Source organism: Opisthocomus hoazin, chromosome 1 (genome assembly GCF_030867145.1).
Source record: "Opisthocomus hoazin isolate bOpiHoa1 chromosome 1, bOpiHoa1.hap1, whole genome shotgun sequence".
NCBI classification, from domain to species: domain Eukaryota; kingdom Metazoa; phylum Chordata; class Aves; order Opisthocomiformes; family Opisthocomidae; genus Opisthocomus; species Opisthocomus hoazin.
The window spans coordinates 29,804,634-29,821,443 of NC_134414.1; the positions used below are offsets into that span (position 1 = coordinate 29,804,634).

At 35.6% G+C, this 16,810-nt stretch overlaps 1 protein-coding gene across 5 annotated transcripts in view; it reads left to right on the forward strand.

The window, feature by feature from the left end:
- The window catches only part of NBEA (neurobeachin), a 544,466-nt gene that overhangs the window by 209,147 nt on the left and 318,509 nt on the right, over positions 1-16,810 (forward strand). For 4 of the 5 annotated variants that reach the window (XM_075420361.1, XM_075420351.1, XM_075420371.1 and 1 more), the window contains 4 exons: positions 171-301; positions 1,593-1,700; positions 2,877-3,045; positions 4,462-4,557. In XM_075420361.1, the coding sequence (XP_075276476.1) occupies positions 171-301; positions 1,593-1,700; positions 2,877-3,045; positions 4,462-4,557 (504 nt within the window). The remainder of the gene's footprint in view (positions 1-170; positions 302-1,592; positions 1,701-2,876; positions 3,046-4,461; positions 4,558-16,810) is intronic. The other variant, XM_075420383.1, reaches the window with a different exon arrangement.

The window sequence follows — 16,810 nt, forward strand, 5'->3', positions numbered from 1 at the left end:
TAATGCTTTCTTAGTACCAACAGAGAGTCTAAAGTGAGAACTATGTTGCGCTTATATTTGGACATGGTTATTGACATATCAAACTAGATGTCCAGACTGCTATCTGATGTTCTGGATATAATAATGAGATAATATTCTAATTTGTAGCATTTTCATAACTTCTTTTTTAGTTTGTTGTGTGGCTGTGAGAAACTGCTTAGAATGTCGGCAGAGGCAGAGAGAGAGAGTGAACAAGACGTCGTTAATCAGCAGTAAAACTCAAGACGCTCTGCAGAGTGTGACTGCAGCAGCAGCAACCAAGGTAACCCAGTCTTCAGCTACCAGCCGCAATGGCAAGTCTGTACCACTGCTTTACAGGATCGGAAAATAATTGTCATTGCCTTCTCAAATATTTGGCACAAGCTTAGGTTTTTTGCTATTAACTGGCTTAAAGTGAAGGTATTGGGCCGGGGCAGGGGCTGCATTTGTAACAAAAACATGTTAATGCAGTAGTATGGTTGGAGCAATTTTAAACAGCTTTTTCACTCTTGCTTGGTCTACTTCAAAGAGCAAGTCCCCATACTCACATCTGTTGCATATACCCGCATAGCTTTTTTAATCTGTCAGGGCACTTACAATTCTGGTGCAATCCCGCAGTCACGTCTTTGTTGGTGGAACATCAGAGTCCCAGTAACTTCAACAGAGCTTTGCATACATATTAAACATCAGTATTTTCTATCTGATTTTAGGAATGAAACTTGGTTAATATTCAATTACAGCTTAGTTTTTCTAGTTTCATTAATTCGTTGTTCATCTTTTTTTTTTTAACTTGTTTACAGCTTTAAGACTTTAGGAGTCCTGAAACTAAAATCTCAAAAAATTTAGTACAACCTGTGACTAAAATACAACACTTTGTATGATGTAAAGGATTTCTTATTTTTTTGCTACTATATTTTCATTACTAAATTCAGTAGGTTTTCTTCTCTGAAGACTTTTTCAGATAGCATTTACAAACTCAGCTCCTTTCACAATACTGTTTCATTAAATCTCACAAAAACATTACATTTCTCCATGTTATCGTATTCAGTGCAAAGCAAATCAGTGTAATGAGACTATTAATTAGGTGTTTAGGCATCATTTGTAATACATTATCTTTTTTTAAAGGAAACATACTACTCTCTGCTTTTGTGATAATAGCAGTTATTCTGTTAGTACGATTCTCAGTAATATGAACATAAACTGATTTTTTTAAAATGTATCTGCTCATTGTTTTTAAAACACATTAGAATTAATTTATTGTACTGCTATGAAGCAACTGTAATCTGAAATAACTTTTTGAGTGCAAATTATATATCTCTGAGAAGAGATACATTTGTTCTGAGGTACTAGGAATATGTAACAATTGGTATCTTAATAGTTAGTATTAAGACAATAATTCAAAACATTGCTTTATTCCTAGAACCCTTGTCTGACTATTATTTTGGAAGTATGTTGGTAGTGAAAAGTCATCTAAGATTGATGCAATGCCTAAAAAATCTGTCAAATTAAGGCTCTAACAGAAATGCTTTGATATTTGGGGGGAAAAAAAAGATCTCACTACTTTTTATTTTTAGACTCCCCTTGAAAATGTCCCTGGCAATCTTTCTCCTATAAAAGACCCTGACAGGCTTCTTCAGGATGTTGATATTAATCGTCTACGAGCAGTTGTTTTTCGTGATGTGGTGAGTAATATGTGCTGTAACTCTTTCTTTATGCAAAATCATCGCTTATATTTTGAAAGAGATTTTGATTGTACTGGAATTAAAAATATCCTTTGTGCACTGCACTTCATATATTATCTGCAAACCATCTGTTTGTGGCTTGGTAACTACCAGACACTTTCTGCATTTTAAAATCCTACTGGTGAGCTATTTGAGATTAGTAGCTAATTGTATTTAACAGTCAAACTTGATATTTTATTAACTAAACAATCACAGCCAGAATAAATCAGTTATGACTATGTTGATTAAAACTGTATTACTAAAGGTGTCCACTATTTGTCCAACTAGGGTAGGAGGAAGAATTATTATATGTATTGCAGAACTGCAGAAAATTGATTCATGAAGACAGTTTTTAGTCCTGCTAAACATATATATCCATATACTAGATATAAATATATATAATTTTTTTCAGAATTTTCTGCAACTGTTTTTAGCATAAAACTGTACCACAATGTGTTTGTTTTTGAAAGTAGTACAATAGGAATTATTACTATGTATATGCAAATAGATATGTTATGTTTAAATGTCTCCAACCAAAGTTCAAGTGGATTGAAGTGAAGACTTCAGTTAGAAATAAGGAAGTAGAAACTTTGCCTGGTCATCTTGAAAGGGCAAGGTTGAATTTGGGTCGAGATCTTTTGTCACCTTCTCTATTGTTAACTAGAGAAGAAGGGAGTAGGGGAAATATTGTTTCTGGCATTTCTATGAAACAACCTCATAAGAGGGTTTCTAGTTATTTTAAGAATTGCAAAGACATGCAACCAAATTAAATAACACCCAGAAAACATGGAAAGCAAGCACTGGATTTGTAACAGAAAATGCATACCTGTGGAACTGAAACAAGGTGAAACTGCTATAGGAGTAGATAGAGGCTGAAATCTTAATTCTACCGTGTTGGGTTTTACACCGTAATAACAATAAAAGATGCTTCAGTTGAACTACAGCAACTTAATCTCAATCAGGAGGAGATCTAAGCCATAGATGGTAGTTGCCATAGAACAGCAGGCTGCATGGGGTGGGAGGAAAAGATGACAACAAACTTGTGGTACTATTAGTTATAAAGCCTTGTGATGATATTGTGTAAAAATGCTATGGAAGTGTCCGATATTATAGTCTGTTCCTTTTTCTCCAACACAGGATGACAGCAAACAGGCTCAGTTCTTAGCTTTGGCGGTAGTCTACTTTATTTCTGTTCTGATGGTCTCCAAATACCGCGATATATTAGAACCGCAACGAGAAACTGCAAGATCTGGGAGCCAGGCAGGTAGAAATATCAGACAAGAAATAAATTCACCAACAAGTACAGGTACATTTGTTTTCTTCAGATGTTATTTTTCATTTTGATACGCAGATTTTTTTTTTAGAACTTTATTTATTTTACTACACAGTTTTTTTAGTGAATATCTTAAGATCCTAATAGGAAATTACTTACCACTTTCTTCCTGTATAAATATTCAGTTCTTTAACATACATTGGCAGATTTCAGTTTTTCTGTATATTTGGTTATAGGATATAACTAATTTTCATTTGCATATTGCTTTTTTTATCCCTTTTTTCTTTAATTTGAAAATAATTAAAAAGCAACAGGGTGCCTGATGGAGTTCAAGATGTAAAGTACAAGATAGCTGATCAGCACAACTTCCTGACTCTCTAATTTGTTAGTAAGAACAGATATCTTTAACTCTATACTATGAAATACATGACGAACAAACACAGCTGTTTGCCCATGTGAACTCTTGTTTGGCTGAGGAGCTTTTTGCAAGGGTAGTGGTGGAGTACTTTCTTGGGAATCCTGCTGTGTTGGTGTCTGCATTTAAAAGCCTATGGAAACAATATAATGAGAAGGAAGCATTTCTACTGCCTGCTTTGACTGAACTGTTTGTGATTTTTAGTAATAGTAGTGGTTTTTACTAGCATATGTTCTTCAGCCTGAGAGGTAGGGAGTCTGTGAGCTGTCAGAACCCATCAGAAATTAAGGATCCAAACTTTACCCTGCTTCGTTTCAATTATTTTACACTGTCAGTTCAGTAGGTTTTTTCAAGTCTGACTGGACTGATTATAACTCTACCTTCTGTCTTAAAAGAGCTGAAAACAGTAACTGAATTTGTCCATGAAGCTCTTTATGTGCATTTTTCTTCATGTATTGATTTTTAATTACTTTCTTCATTTATGGAGTTGTTAATTTTCATTTTTCATAGAATTTATCTTCCAATTTGTGTCATATTTACATTCAATCATTACTTTCTGATTCATCATGCTGTTTTAATTTGCTACTTATACATAACTTTTAAAGTCCATGTGCTTGTAGGCTCTCCATTTTAAATATATTACATGAAAGTCATCAATTATGAGAAATCATATTTTTTTTATGCCTGCCTGGTTCTATGTTATGGTTCTGCACTAAAAAACTGCTAATTTCAGTGAACTATTTCACCCATGATTGTCTTGCCTGTGTCCGTGTGTTTATATATATATATATATATATCTGTGTCTCTTCTTCCCCATGAATGTTGCTCTTGAAGTGCCCAAATAATAGATAATGCTGTTTCCTATCTCTTGATACAGAACTTATTTTCTTCCTTTAGAAATGCAATTTTTTTTGGTTGATAATACCATATTTGCATGTTTCAATGAGATAGGATATCCGTCATGGATCCACAGTGGACCAGGCCACACATGAATACTAGCTGGCTCACATTTGATTCCATGATTTTCTCCACAGTTGTGGTCATACCATCTATCCCTCACCCAAGTTTGAACCATGGATTCCTTGCCAAGTTAATTCCTGAGCAGAGCTTTGCCCACTCATTTTACAAAGGTAATATTAACATCATCTCCTAACCTGTTTGGGTGTTCTTATTTAATGTAATGTAATTCAAGAAGTAACTGTCATGTAATTGTTGAAAAATAAGTATACGCCTCAGGTTACATGGAGATCAGACCTGATGACACCTTCAAAACTTTAACTTCCTGCCTACATTTTTTCTAGGAAATCTCTTTCCCACTTTTACTACCATTTATTAACTTTACTTATTATTAAATAAAATAAAATAAATTTAAAAAGCAGTCAGGAGGAGGGAATGGATGTCAAAAATTGTAAATGCTTTTGGTTTGTGTTTATTCTGCTACAATATTAGGTCCATAAAAATAAAGCCCGGCCTATTTTAAAAATATTGCATACCACATAAAGTATGTAGTACTTTTATAGTATTCCCTGTCCCCATATCTTTTCCTGTTCTTTTGCCTTCCTTTCTTGCTTTTTTTCTTGCCTTCTTGATGGTATGTAAGCCTCTGATACTGTATGTACTGTGAATTATTTTATGCCTGTTAGTTAATGTGCTGTGCTGTGCTTTTCTTGAAGGAAACCGCTTTTGTGACCAGAGCAACTATTACATGTTTTGGGCCTGATTTGTTTTGTTTGTTTGTTTGCTTTAATAGATACTATATAATGTAGGGAATATGTTTTTCAGATGTCATTACTTGAAAAAGAGTTATCCAAGTGTAACTTTAGCCAAGTTTTCATGTACATTTCCCCGTTTATTTGCATGCAGCGTGCTGCGAATACAGAAATGTAAAACAGGTTAAAAAATTTAATCTGATGAAAATGTTCGTGGTATAATTTTGAAAAACCTCAATGGGTAAAGAGATTGATTCATAAAAAGCCTAAGAGATTTGAAAAATCTCTTATATATAAATCTCTGGTATATATCTTTATAAAGAACAGCAATAGTTAACTTCCTACTTTAGTAATAATGCAACTTGTGTTTATCATACAGTGTTCTAGGAGCATTATGTTAAAGTCTTCATTAAATCAACTTAAACTATCACTATGTTAATCTGGCATTTCTTAAACTTTCATATATATATGTATGTATATTATAGATCACTTTAAATTCTCACAACTAGTAAGCAAGGTTTTGAGATTTCGATTAATAAGACTATTGATGGTTGTCCAAAGGAAAAAAGTATATTTTGGATCACTTAGTTTCCTGATGTAATATTCTTTATTCCGACATAGTTGCATTTGTATGATTTAATCCATCGTTGATTAAAAAAGGAATCATTTGCTCTTAGTTCAGAAGAGTACTACAGTTCTATGTGGTACTGCAGAATAAACTCTTAAAACTTAATTAAATATTGCATTCTTATCTTTTTTTTTTTTGCATTTAGAGCATGTTTTGTGTATCAGGCATAGGATATTTTATTTTTAACCAGATTTGCTTGAAAATTGAGGTTGGTTAGACTGCCTCAAACACAGTTATATAAAGACATTTTAATTTTTATCAAATTTGATACAATCAAAATATATTATGCAACATAAATGAGATTATATTGCTATTTGTGCAAAACTCAACATTTGATATAATGGGTGGCAAAAGGAGGGGAAAGCCAAACAGTTTTTCTTCTTATCCACATATAGTACATGAATAAAATATACATAATGAAAGCAGAAAAAAGATTAAGAAGAAATGGAGGCAGCCACACAAGCTCATCAAAATATTTCAGATAAAGCATTTTTTAAGAATAGTTTCTTTGATACTATTGTCCATAGTACTTGTTTTACTCAACAAGTTCAAGTAAAATATAGTTTTGTTTTTAAATTAGTTCAATAGAGCTGTAGCAAAAGTGTGAGCAGGATACCAGAGAGAAGTGTTTTATCTCCAGAATCAAATTATTCAGTAAAGGAAATGTTATCTATAGCTAATTATTTTATTTGTTGATACCATCATATCCTTCAAGCTTTAAGTCTATGAGGTCTCAGCCTCTTACACCCAACTAACCCATTAGAGAAGAAAAATTTTTCTGCTTTTTATATTCTGAACCCAGTTCCTCAGTTTTGAAAAACATTAGCAGGAAGTGAAATGAAAAAAAAATTGCCAACACTGTCAGAAAAGGCTAAAAGTCAAAACCTATTTTGTCATTTAAAGAATCATTCGTTCCAGTGGCTAAGCCAATTGGTTTCCTTGTAGTGATCTGACATGCTTTCAGACGTTGGCAGCAAGCATGTAATATTTGAATGTTATTTTAAATTTTAAGGTATTTTAACATATTATAGAGAGGTTTAATGTAGTATTTAAAAGTCAATACATATTTTTAAAGCAAAATCCCATTTATTAAAAAATGGATAAAAATTCAGTGGTTACATGGAAGTAAAGCCTCTATATTTTATTCATTCGACATGACACTAAATCAATGTAAAGGATTCGTTCTTTGTCAGTCCAATTCAATACAGCAAATTGTGTCATTGTTGTTAGAACTGTACAAGACTTCTTTGGGACAGATCTCTATGAATTAAGGGAGAGAGACTGGCTGCTTGAAAGAAATCTCTTTTTAGTAGATGGAATCTATTTATCTGTTCAGGAAACTTGGGGGGGGGAAGGGTAAGATTGGGAATAGGTATATTAGTGGTATTTAAGACACCGATTTTGTTCTTAGTGATGCTTCTTTTTTTTTCTTTACATGGGGCAATATGTTTAGTTAAAATATATTTAAGGCTGTGTGAGACCCTGCTTGTCTCAGATACATTAAGGTGTGTGATTGGTGTACACTTCTTACGAGTAGCTACAGCTAGTGTCAAGTGCAAGTGACAGCAATTGTAAACATCATTGTACTTGGTATGAAATTTTTAAGTTCACATCATATGCAATGTTGACCTTTGTCTAGTTTATTGATGATATTATATATGAATAAAATGTGGTATTGAAATAAAAGACTTTAAAATATGCTTTGCAAGGAAAAATGTTTGTAGGTGGTTTAATAAGGATTTAGTGTTTGTCTTACTGTTAATCAAATATTGATCACAAGCTATATGTTATCTTATGGTGCTTAAAGGAGAAAGGACACACCCAGGAAGGTAAAAATAAATGATGGCCCATGACTACCATTTAACAATAACAATGTTTGTTTCTGTATAATGTACTGTACTTCTGTATTCTTTTTTCTTTCTAAGCTGGTCCACGAGGAGGAGAAAAGCATGTCTCTATCAGTAGATTTACTCCTTGTCATAACTTTGTCACAAGTGCTTGGGTTTCTCCTACTAGTTTATGATAACTTTTAAAGCGTCTGCAGTACTTCTGAAATAGTCTGTGCTTAGTCAGACAAAGCAGAACTTGCAAAATGAAAAGAAAGCTTCCTCTCTTTTCAGTTCAGGTCATGTATAGTATCATTCTTTGGAGGAGTTTATTAACATGGTCTCAAGGAAAAAAGCAGATCAGAACTATTCTCTTGCATCTGAAGGATGTCTGAGAAACACAGTCCTACAAAAGTAAATGTTGCCAGAGTTGCTTCTTTCTGTCAACAATACCAAAGAATTGGAGTGAGTTAGACTTCTGGGGTGTCAAATGGTTCAGTTTCTCTGCATCTGTGAAGATTTTAAAGTGGAGACTTCAAACCAAGAATATTTAAACGGAAGAGCCTGTCAAGTGGTCTAAAAAGTTGCCTGGCCTACAGACCTTTCAGTTCATCAGATTTCTTCAAATGACTGGGATGAAGAGAAATTCTTCAACGTAATTAAAATGTGGAGGTGTAGAAAAGATGGGAATAGCATTCAAAATGTCTTTGCCAGAAGCAGAGTTGTTTTTACCTGACTAGTCGAAGATGATAACAACATTCTTTATCACTCTCACTGTCTCTGTGACTGTGGGTATTGCAAAATGACCAAAAGCTCTGTACTAGATTTCCAGTTTTTATCTTGAAATAATCAATCATATGTGAGTAGTACTTTCTGGAAAATGTCAGTAGTAAATCAATGTGTGAGCTAGTCATCCTAGACTCCCTTTGTAATAGATGGAAAGAAGTTAGAGCACCTTTAGGGTACAATCCGTCTGGCCTGCTTTAGAGAGAGATAAATTGGGCACTAGAAATCTCTCTTTCCACTCACTGCAGAAGTCATTGTAGACCTCTGCCTTGGTCAGATTAATAGTGACTCCTTTGACTAGGCTTAACTGAACTCCAGACACAGAACTCTCTTTATGACAAAAGCTGGCATGAAATTCTTTGATCTTAGGCACTTCATCCAGTGTAATGACATTAAGTGCCTTAGTAATATCCCCATCCCATAGATAGCTATAATTTGTTACATACAGGTTCATAGATACATATTCTTCTTTATGAGTACTACATGTATATGGGTTGAAAGTAAGAACTTTATATGCGTCTAAACACTTCAATAATGTCTTCAACGTAATGGTTGGCAGGCATGTTCCCTTTGCACCTGGCATCTAATAAATCTGAGCAATGCGTATCATTGTCCCTCCAATAGCCCCTCATTTCATCTCTACCTGTCTAACAGTGTGCAAGGCCACTAATCTACACCTTCCTCCATTGTAAAGTATTTTCGAATACTGATTTGTTTCATTTTATGGTTGAGGGGATTTTCAGTTTTGTCCCTTTGTTTTATTCAGGTCTGCTTTTTTGCTTGCAGAGTGTTTGAGATCCTGGAAGGAGACTATTCACTGCAATCTGAAGTACTAGCAAACCCCTTTATAAAAATCTGTGCCTTTCATCTTTAGCAACATCTTCCACAAAGATCTTGTGTGAGAAATCCTAGCTGTGCTGTGTTTAGTAGGGAAGCAGTGCTAGAGCTTAATCTCTGCTCGTGGTGTTGGGAGATGGTTTCAAGTCCTTTGAAAAGCTTCCTTTCAGATTCAGTAGGATGAATAGTGCCAGTAAGCAAAGCTACCTCCCATGGAAGGCAGGCAAGCTTCTTCTATTTTATTTTGCAAGCAAATACATTAAATTAATCTTAACATCGTAGAAGGTTCAGGTCTTTGTAGGGGGGTTATCAAGACTCTTATAAAGCACATAACTTAATGGCACATTCTGGAAGTGGAACTTGCCGTTTCCCACAGCCAGTTTAAGATAAGATTGTAGAAGTCAGGACATCATTACTGGTCTTTACCTTTGTCCCTTTGGTCAGCAAGAGCTACCCTTGCGAACTGAGCATAAAATGGTGAAATTTGTATTTGTTGAATGGGAGCTTAACTTAAATAGTTTAGAAAATAATGTTTTGTTCTTGGTTGATTTCTCTGGTACAATAGGGATATATTCCCAAAACTGATATGAAAATATCTTCGTTATGTCTGGAAGGTGTGGAAGTCAAGACTGAAAAATTGAGAATAGCTCTTCCTCTTACCAGGTAGAGGTAATCAGTACGTATTTTGAGAGCAGAAATATCTTGTTGTTGGAATAAGACACAGGAGAAATAGAGGAGCATGGTATCTTCTGTTAATAGTAGCTAATCAGCCTTATTATGTAAAAGCAAGTAACCTTAAATTACAGCTATGAATGTGAAGTAGTTTTAGCTATGGTGGTCAGGGTCACTTAAGATTAGTTTTCTCGGTTCTAGCTGTTACCGAAGCTATCCTTGCTTACCTTGTAGGTTTATTGGGCTATTGTTTCTTTCAACAGTGCTTCCACACCTCCAGCAGTGGAAAAGGGTGAATAATCATTTTTTACACTTCAGCTGGCAGCCTGTTAGTTACTGAGAAGACAATTAATGTTAATGAAGTAATGGAAAGCTTGACAGGCTGGAGAGATGGGCCTGCGTGAACCGCATGAAGTTCAACAAGGCCAAGTGCAAGGTCCTGCACGTGGTTCGGGGTAATCCCAAACACAAGTACATGCTGGGCAGAGAGTGGCTTGAGAGCAGCCCTGCGGAGAAGGACGTGGGGGTACTGCTGGGTGAGAAGCTCAACATGAGCCAACAGTGTGCACTTGCAGCCCAGAAAGCCAACTGTATCCTGGGCTGCATCAAGAGAAGCGTGGCCAGCAGGTCGAGGGGAGGTGATTCTGCCCCTTTACTCTGCTCTCATGAAACCCCATCTGGAGTACTGCGTCCAGCTCTGGAGCCCCCAACATAAGAAGGACATGGATGTGTTGGAGCGGGTCCAGAGGAGGGCCACGAGGATGATTGGAGAGCTGGAGTACCTCTCCTATGAGGACAGGCTAAGAGGGAGTTGGGGCTGTTCAGCCTGCAGAAGAGAAGGCTCTGGGGTGACCTTACAGCAGCCTTCCAGTACCTGAAGGAGGCCTACAGGAAGGATGGAGAGGGACTTTTCACAAGGGTGTGTAGTGATAGGACAAGGGGGAATGACTGTAAAGTAAAAGAGAGCAGATTTAGATTAGATAGTAGGAAGAATTTCTTCACCATGAGGGTGGTGAGACACTGGCACAGATTTCCCAGAGAAGCTGTGGCTGCCCCCTCCCTGGAAGTGTTCAAGGACAGGTTGGATGAGCTCTGAGCAACCTGGTCTGGTGGAAGGTGTCCCTGATTATGGCAGGGGGGCTGGAACCAGATGATCTGTAAGGTCCCTTCCAACCCTTACCGTTCTATGATTCTATGATTTTATGATTCTATTTTCGGTTGAAAACTGATGTTTCCACTTAGCATTATTCAGGAGTGTTTTGGAAGTGAAAGCATTGCAACAATGCAATTCAGCTTGTGACATATTGTGGGAAGAAAATCAGTGTGTAGCATTTTATAAAAAATGGATTGGCTTTTGAACTCTCTTGATATCGCTGTCAGTTTTTTTTCCCAAAGCACTGTAAATGAACAGATCTCTTAAAGGTATGTGCTGTGGATGGACTGAAAGCTATTGATTTTTTTTTTCTTGATAGAATGAACTATATTAAAAAGTTGCAGAAATAGCTTTTTTCTTAGAAGACAAGTAAAGCATCAAGTTTTTCTGATCTCGTGGATGTACAGTACTCTGTCCATTATACATTGCTACATTGTTGTTTGTATTTCTAAAGTAGTAGCACAGAGTTTTCCAGCCTATTTTTAAACTAAATATTTTGCATAAGGGTAGCAGTTTAACTATGCAAAGTGGACTATACGACTAACTTCCATAGCCTGTCAAAATATCCTTTGCCTCCACAAAATCCTGACAAAATTCATAGCTTCATCTTCCTCAAAGTCTAGTTGTACATATGTTTTCAAGAAACTGAGTGAAATATTATAAGGGACATGGATGATAGTCTTGATAATCATAAAAGTCAAATTCTACTGAATTTCTGCCTGCTGCTCAAAATTATCATGTTGCTTTCCTGCTGAAATATATGCTGCCTATTCCAACTGCCTCTGAGAGAAAGTACCATAGGAGAGAAATAAATTGAAGACCATAGGATAGTAATAAATACATCCTGATCTAATGTTTATTGCCCTGAACCAACTACTTAATGCATCAGATCATTATGTATGCATGAAGCAGTTGTAATGTGGGGTTTTTTTTGAAGTAACAATAATTGTTTTAATTCATTTGTACAAATGACAGGTGTTTTAAGAGTTCTTTGATTTTTCAAAGTAGTGCTTGATATGAAACATTTTTAGTAGAAGTTTCATCATATCTGTGGAATATAACTCCATGCTTCACTGTTAACTTTTGTGACTGCACAGTGTAACCCAGGGGACAGATTTTTTTTATTATTACTATTGCAAGAAATGCCTAATCACAAAAACATAATTTTTCTCAGGGCAGATCAGAAACACCGATATTATCATAGATCTATTTTTTTCATAATGTTCTTTTTTGATTTTACACAAGACAAACATAAAAAATAAATAAAAACATCAAAACTGACAAAACTTAGGGAAATTCACTTAGGAAAAAAATACATATTACCTTATTGTTCCTAATTTGTGTTTGGTTTTTATTTCAAATGTAAAAAGCTGTTTTTATACTCTGAAGTTGACATTTCTTTAAGACAACTTTTCATTTTCTGAAATTTGTTTTATCTGAAGTCTTTTTTAGTTAATGCCTTGGTAATGCATTGTTTTAGGACTGCTGGCATTTTGTTTGGCAACCGGGTAATCAGTCAGACTGATGTACAGATGTCTTATCCATCAAGCACCAAGTGAAAGCACTTTGATTAGTAAGGAAGAATCAAGACATTGATTAAAGACATTGCCTAAACAGGTCAGGAGTTACATCTGTCATAAGTGGCTCTTTTAGTACTTTTTCTGTGGTCAGGATAGAAGGAGCTGCCCCAGGTGCCCGCCTGAGTCTAGGAGTGATTGTGGGGAAAGAAACAAATCATAAGACTTTTGAGGACCTTGAGCAAATTGAAGCAATTTCCAGTGAGCAAAAAGAGAAGACGTGTGCTTACGGACGTGCAGCTGCGACAAACGGCTGCTAACTGTCCTCTACCACACAGGCTCTTCATCACTTCCCAACCTTGATTTCCCCACCCTTAGTCTCTCCTGGTCCATTTCTCTCCCGTTTCAGAGCATCTCTATTTTTCCTGCTCCAGAGCTACATCCTTCTTCCTCACAGATCCACTCTGGTAAAAGGGAAGCTTCCAACCCTGTCTTACATCTCCTGTCTCAAGATCTGCGCCTTCCGAATGCCAAGCTGCACCAGAGTCTTTCGCATCGGACCTTCCCCAGCCCCCCAGTTTCCAGCTGTGCTCCCCCTGCTCTCAGCCGTTCGTGTCGGAGCCCTGGGCTATCCCTGCTTGTGGCTTTCACTCTTCCCAGCCATATGCTGCCGTGGCATGCGCTGATTGCTGGCACTCTGGTAGACGGACAGAAGTGCTATGACAAAGTAGAAATTCCCATTGCAACTCTGTTCTTGGTTACTCCTTTCAATGTACTTTTAAATCAGACCCTTATTACTCTCTGATTCTGTCCCCATACTTAGTTTCTCGTCTCAGTTTAATTGTGCTGCTTCTCATGTATGAAAACTAGTAGACTGATGGTGCTATGAAGAGTTTTTTCACTCTCTCTTTATAGCCTAGAGCTTAGGCATTGATTAGTTGGCTCAGCCACCTATAGAGGAAGCTGTAATATCACTGCTTGGTTGAGCTGAAAGCATTTTTAGCTTGTAGTGTACTGTCTCTGAAAGTTTGTAGAATACTACAAAGGGGTCTATAAAAGGCAGCTGATAAGGTTATTATTGATGCCTTAAGATAGCTATACAGAAAACAACTCATAAATATTCCAGTGCACATGCAGACTGAAAGATGGCAGCAACCTCTATATCAAGATCGCCCCAAACCTTCCGTTGCTAAATGCTGCTGTATTGTTTGCAGCAGAAATTTGACAATGGTTTGGGATAGTGTGACTTGCAAATAAATTTTCAGCCATATATAAGTAGTTACAAGTAATAATTTCCATACTTTTTTACTTTTGAAAATTTTCAGCTGATTTTTATCTAATGGGGGCGTTAAAAAAGAAAAAAGATCATAGGGATGTACACAGAATTTTTCCTTTTTTTATAGTAAATAAATATTAAAAGCAGAATGTTTTGTGTTGTCTTTTTTTTTAATAAGGAAAAAAATGTATAAATTTACCACAGACATGAAATGTCTCATTATTTAGGTCATAAACATGGGGGATTTTGTATTTTTAGGCATTTGGAAGTAGTGCAAGAACTATTTAGGTAACTCAGTAGGTTAAAACAATTACAATACACTTCATAAATCACAAGCAAACAAGATATTTTAGGGAAGGAGTGTGACAGATGAGGTCACTAGATATACAATATGTCACTTAGTTAACTTAAGCCCATATTTTTCCCATAATGTAGTAGATGAACTCATTAGTTACAATGAAAAACAGTAAGAAGGAGGCATCTGGCTTCCAACTGCCTGTTTCTGACAGAGTTAAGATCGCTAGGTCTAGTAATGTTTCTGCTTTGTCTACTGGCATGGCCTTGTGCTGCACAAAACTGTTGTGGTTTGCTGAAAATTTACATGCTTACCATCACAATTTTATAACACAGACAGATGCAATCAGTTATATTTTTGCTTCTGTTCATGTTTATCGTTTTGCTAAGTTGTTTGAAGTCTTTTGGATTTTTATAAAAGTGTGTGCATTACGGGTTTAAGATTTTTAGTAAATAACGTTGCGAATCAGTATTCGGTACTGATTCCTTATTCCTATATTCTGAAGGCTACAGAAATGCTATGACACTGTGTAAAAGAACATAGAATAAAACTTGTGGATACACACTATTGTAACTAAAATTAGTTGTTTTTTGTGACCCATGCTCAGGAGTTTAGAATTTACCTAAAATAGTACTAATAATGCTGATCCAGAAGATCTTTATTATAACTTTTCAGACATATTTATCTGAAATTCACAAATATGAATTTATTAGTATTCTTATTTGAAAGGCAATTATTTATCGGTTTTATCTATTCTGAATTTATTGTCCTCTGATTTACAAAAAAACCTTGGGCATTTTAAACCCTTATTCATTTAACTTGTTTGATGTTTTAAAAATGAGAGTTAAAGCATTGGATTTGGGTAGGTTTTTGAGATGTTATACATGGTGATAAATCAGACCAAGCTTAACTGACTTAGTGCAATGTATTCGTATAGATACTGAAGACACAATAAGAAAAATAAAGATACAAGTCCGTTTTCTGTTAAATGAAGTATGCATATATTTGCCTGTGTATAGAATAACTTTGCTTGATATTTTTTTCCTAAATCATTTTAATTAGTGTTATGTATTGTATAGTATGTCATATCGAAATTCTGTATCCACATATCTACTTTTCCTTCCAGTTTTATCTTCAAATGGTGCAATTCTCTAGGCATTTTATTCTCATTTGTGAACAAAGGATTACAAGGCACCTGCAGAGTAACTAAGTACAGTCCTATTTATAGTCTTGAAATTAGTTCTGATTTTTGTACTTGCGTTTCTAATTGGAAGGCTATTCCAGAACTTTAATTGCATAGTGGTGGCTGTTACTTCTCAATCTAAATGTATTCCTGGTGAGTTTTCACTCAGTTTTTCTCATGCCAACTCTTCTGTTTAGCTTAAATCCTTTTTCTGGAGTTTGCATCCTGAAAATATTTGTATAGTAACTGTTGTATACCCTCTCAGTATTAGTTTGGCCAGTCTATATCATCCAAACTTTTTTTTCTGTAACAGTCGATCCGTCTTCCTCAAATATGACAGCGTACACAGTATTCCATCACGAACTCTACCAAAGCCTTCTCTAATGTCATTCATACTTCACTGTTGCAGAAGCTATTTCTTCTGAAAAGTTTGGAATCACATTTGCCTTTTCTGTGGTAGTGTTGTATTGGTAACTGAATAGTTACCAGTGATTGATGTATCCAGGTCCTTCTCTTCAGTCATTTCCAGTTGATGAATTCCAGTTATAATGGGAATCTCTATGTTAGTCACTGGATGCATAGCTTTTCACTATGAAATGTAATCTACAGTTCTGTCATGATGCCTTCTTATAAAGAAGCATCAATTGTATCTTGTAACTTTGTCATCAGCAAATTTCACCAGAATGTTTTTACTTTTTCATCTGAAATCTTTATTAAAATTTTAAATGAAATAACTCCTGTGGTAGTTGTCCTCAGTCTAATGTTTTTTCTTTTGAAACTATTTGATGTCTCCTTCTTATGCAGTTTCTTTTCCCACTTTCTATTCATTTCCAGGTGCTCCTGACTAAATTACTATCTGTTGTGACAGCCCCAGCTTTACTGCATTTTATTACATTGGCCCTTATTTTCTTTGAGCAATAAATATTTGAAAAGCCCTTTTAGCAGAGCCATTTTGTAATCTGTCTCATTCCATTCTGTTATGATTCTTTACTCCAAAATAAATCCTGAAATCTTTCTTACTGTTGAAGGCTTGTAGTTGTCCAGATAATTTTTCCCCTTTCTTAAAAAGAGAAACCATGTGTGGTTTTCTCCAGTCATATATCGCTATCTCGACTTCCCTGTTTAGCAAAAGTACTTGCTACTAGACCAGTAATTTTATAGACTGTTTCTCTGAAAATTGGCTTGGGGTCAGTTCATTCCCATGATTTTAAGACATTAAGATCTCTCTTCCGGTTTAGTTAGGGTATTTGAATTTCCACAACTGCATTTCCATTAGCTTTCCTGTCTTTAGTTTTGTGTTCAGCATTGTTGACCTTAATGAAAATTGATGTTAGGTGTACTCTAGCTTCACCATGTAATGGCCCATCTTCTTTTTTTCAGTGTCCTCTTTTCATTTACGTAATGATGGAGCCTTATGCTATTTTACTTACCATACATTACAAGGGCAATAATCTTCTTGACTGGCAGTCAGGTCCTACTCTTCAGTTAATAAGTGTTGTAT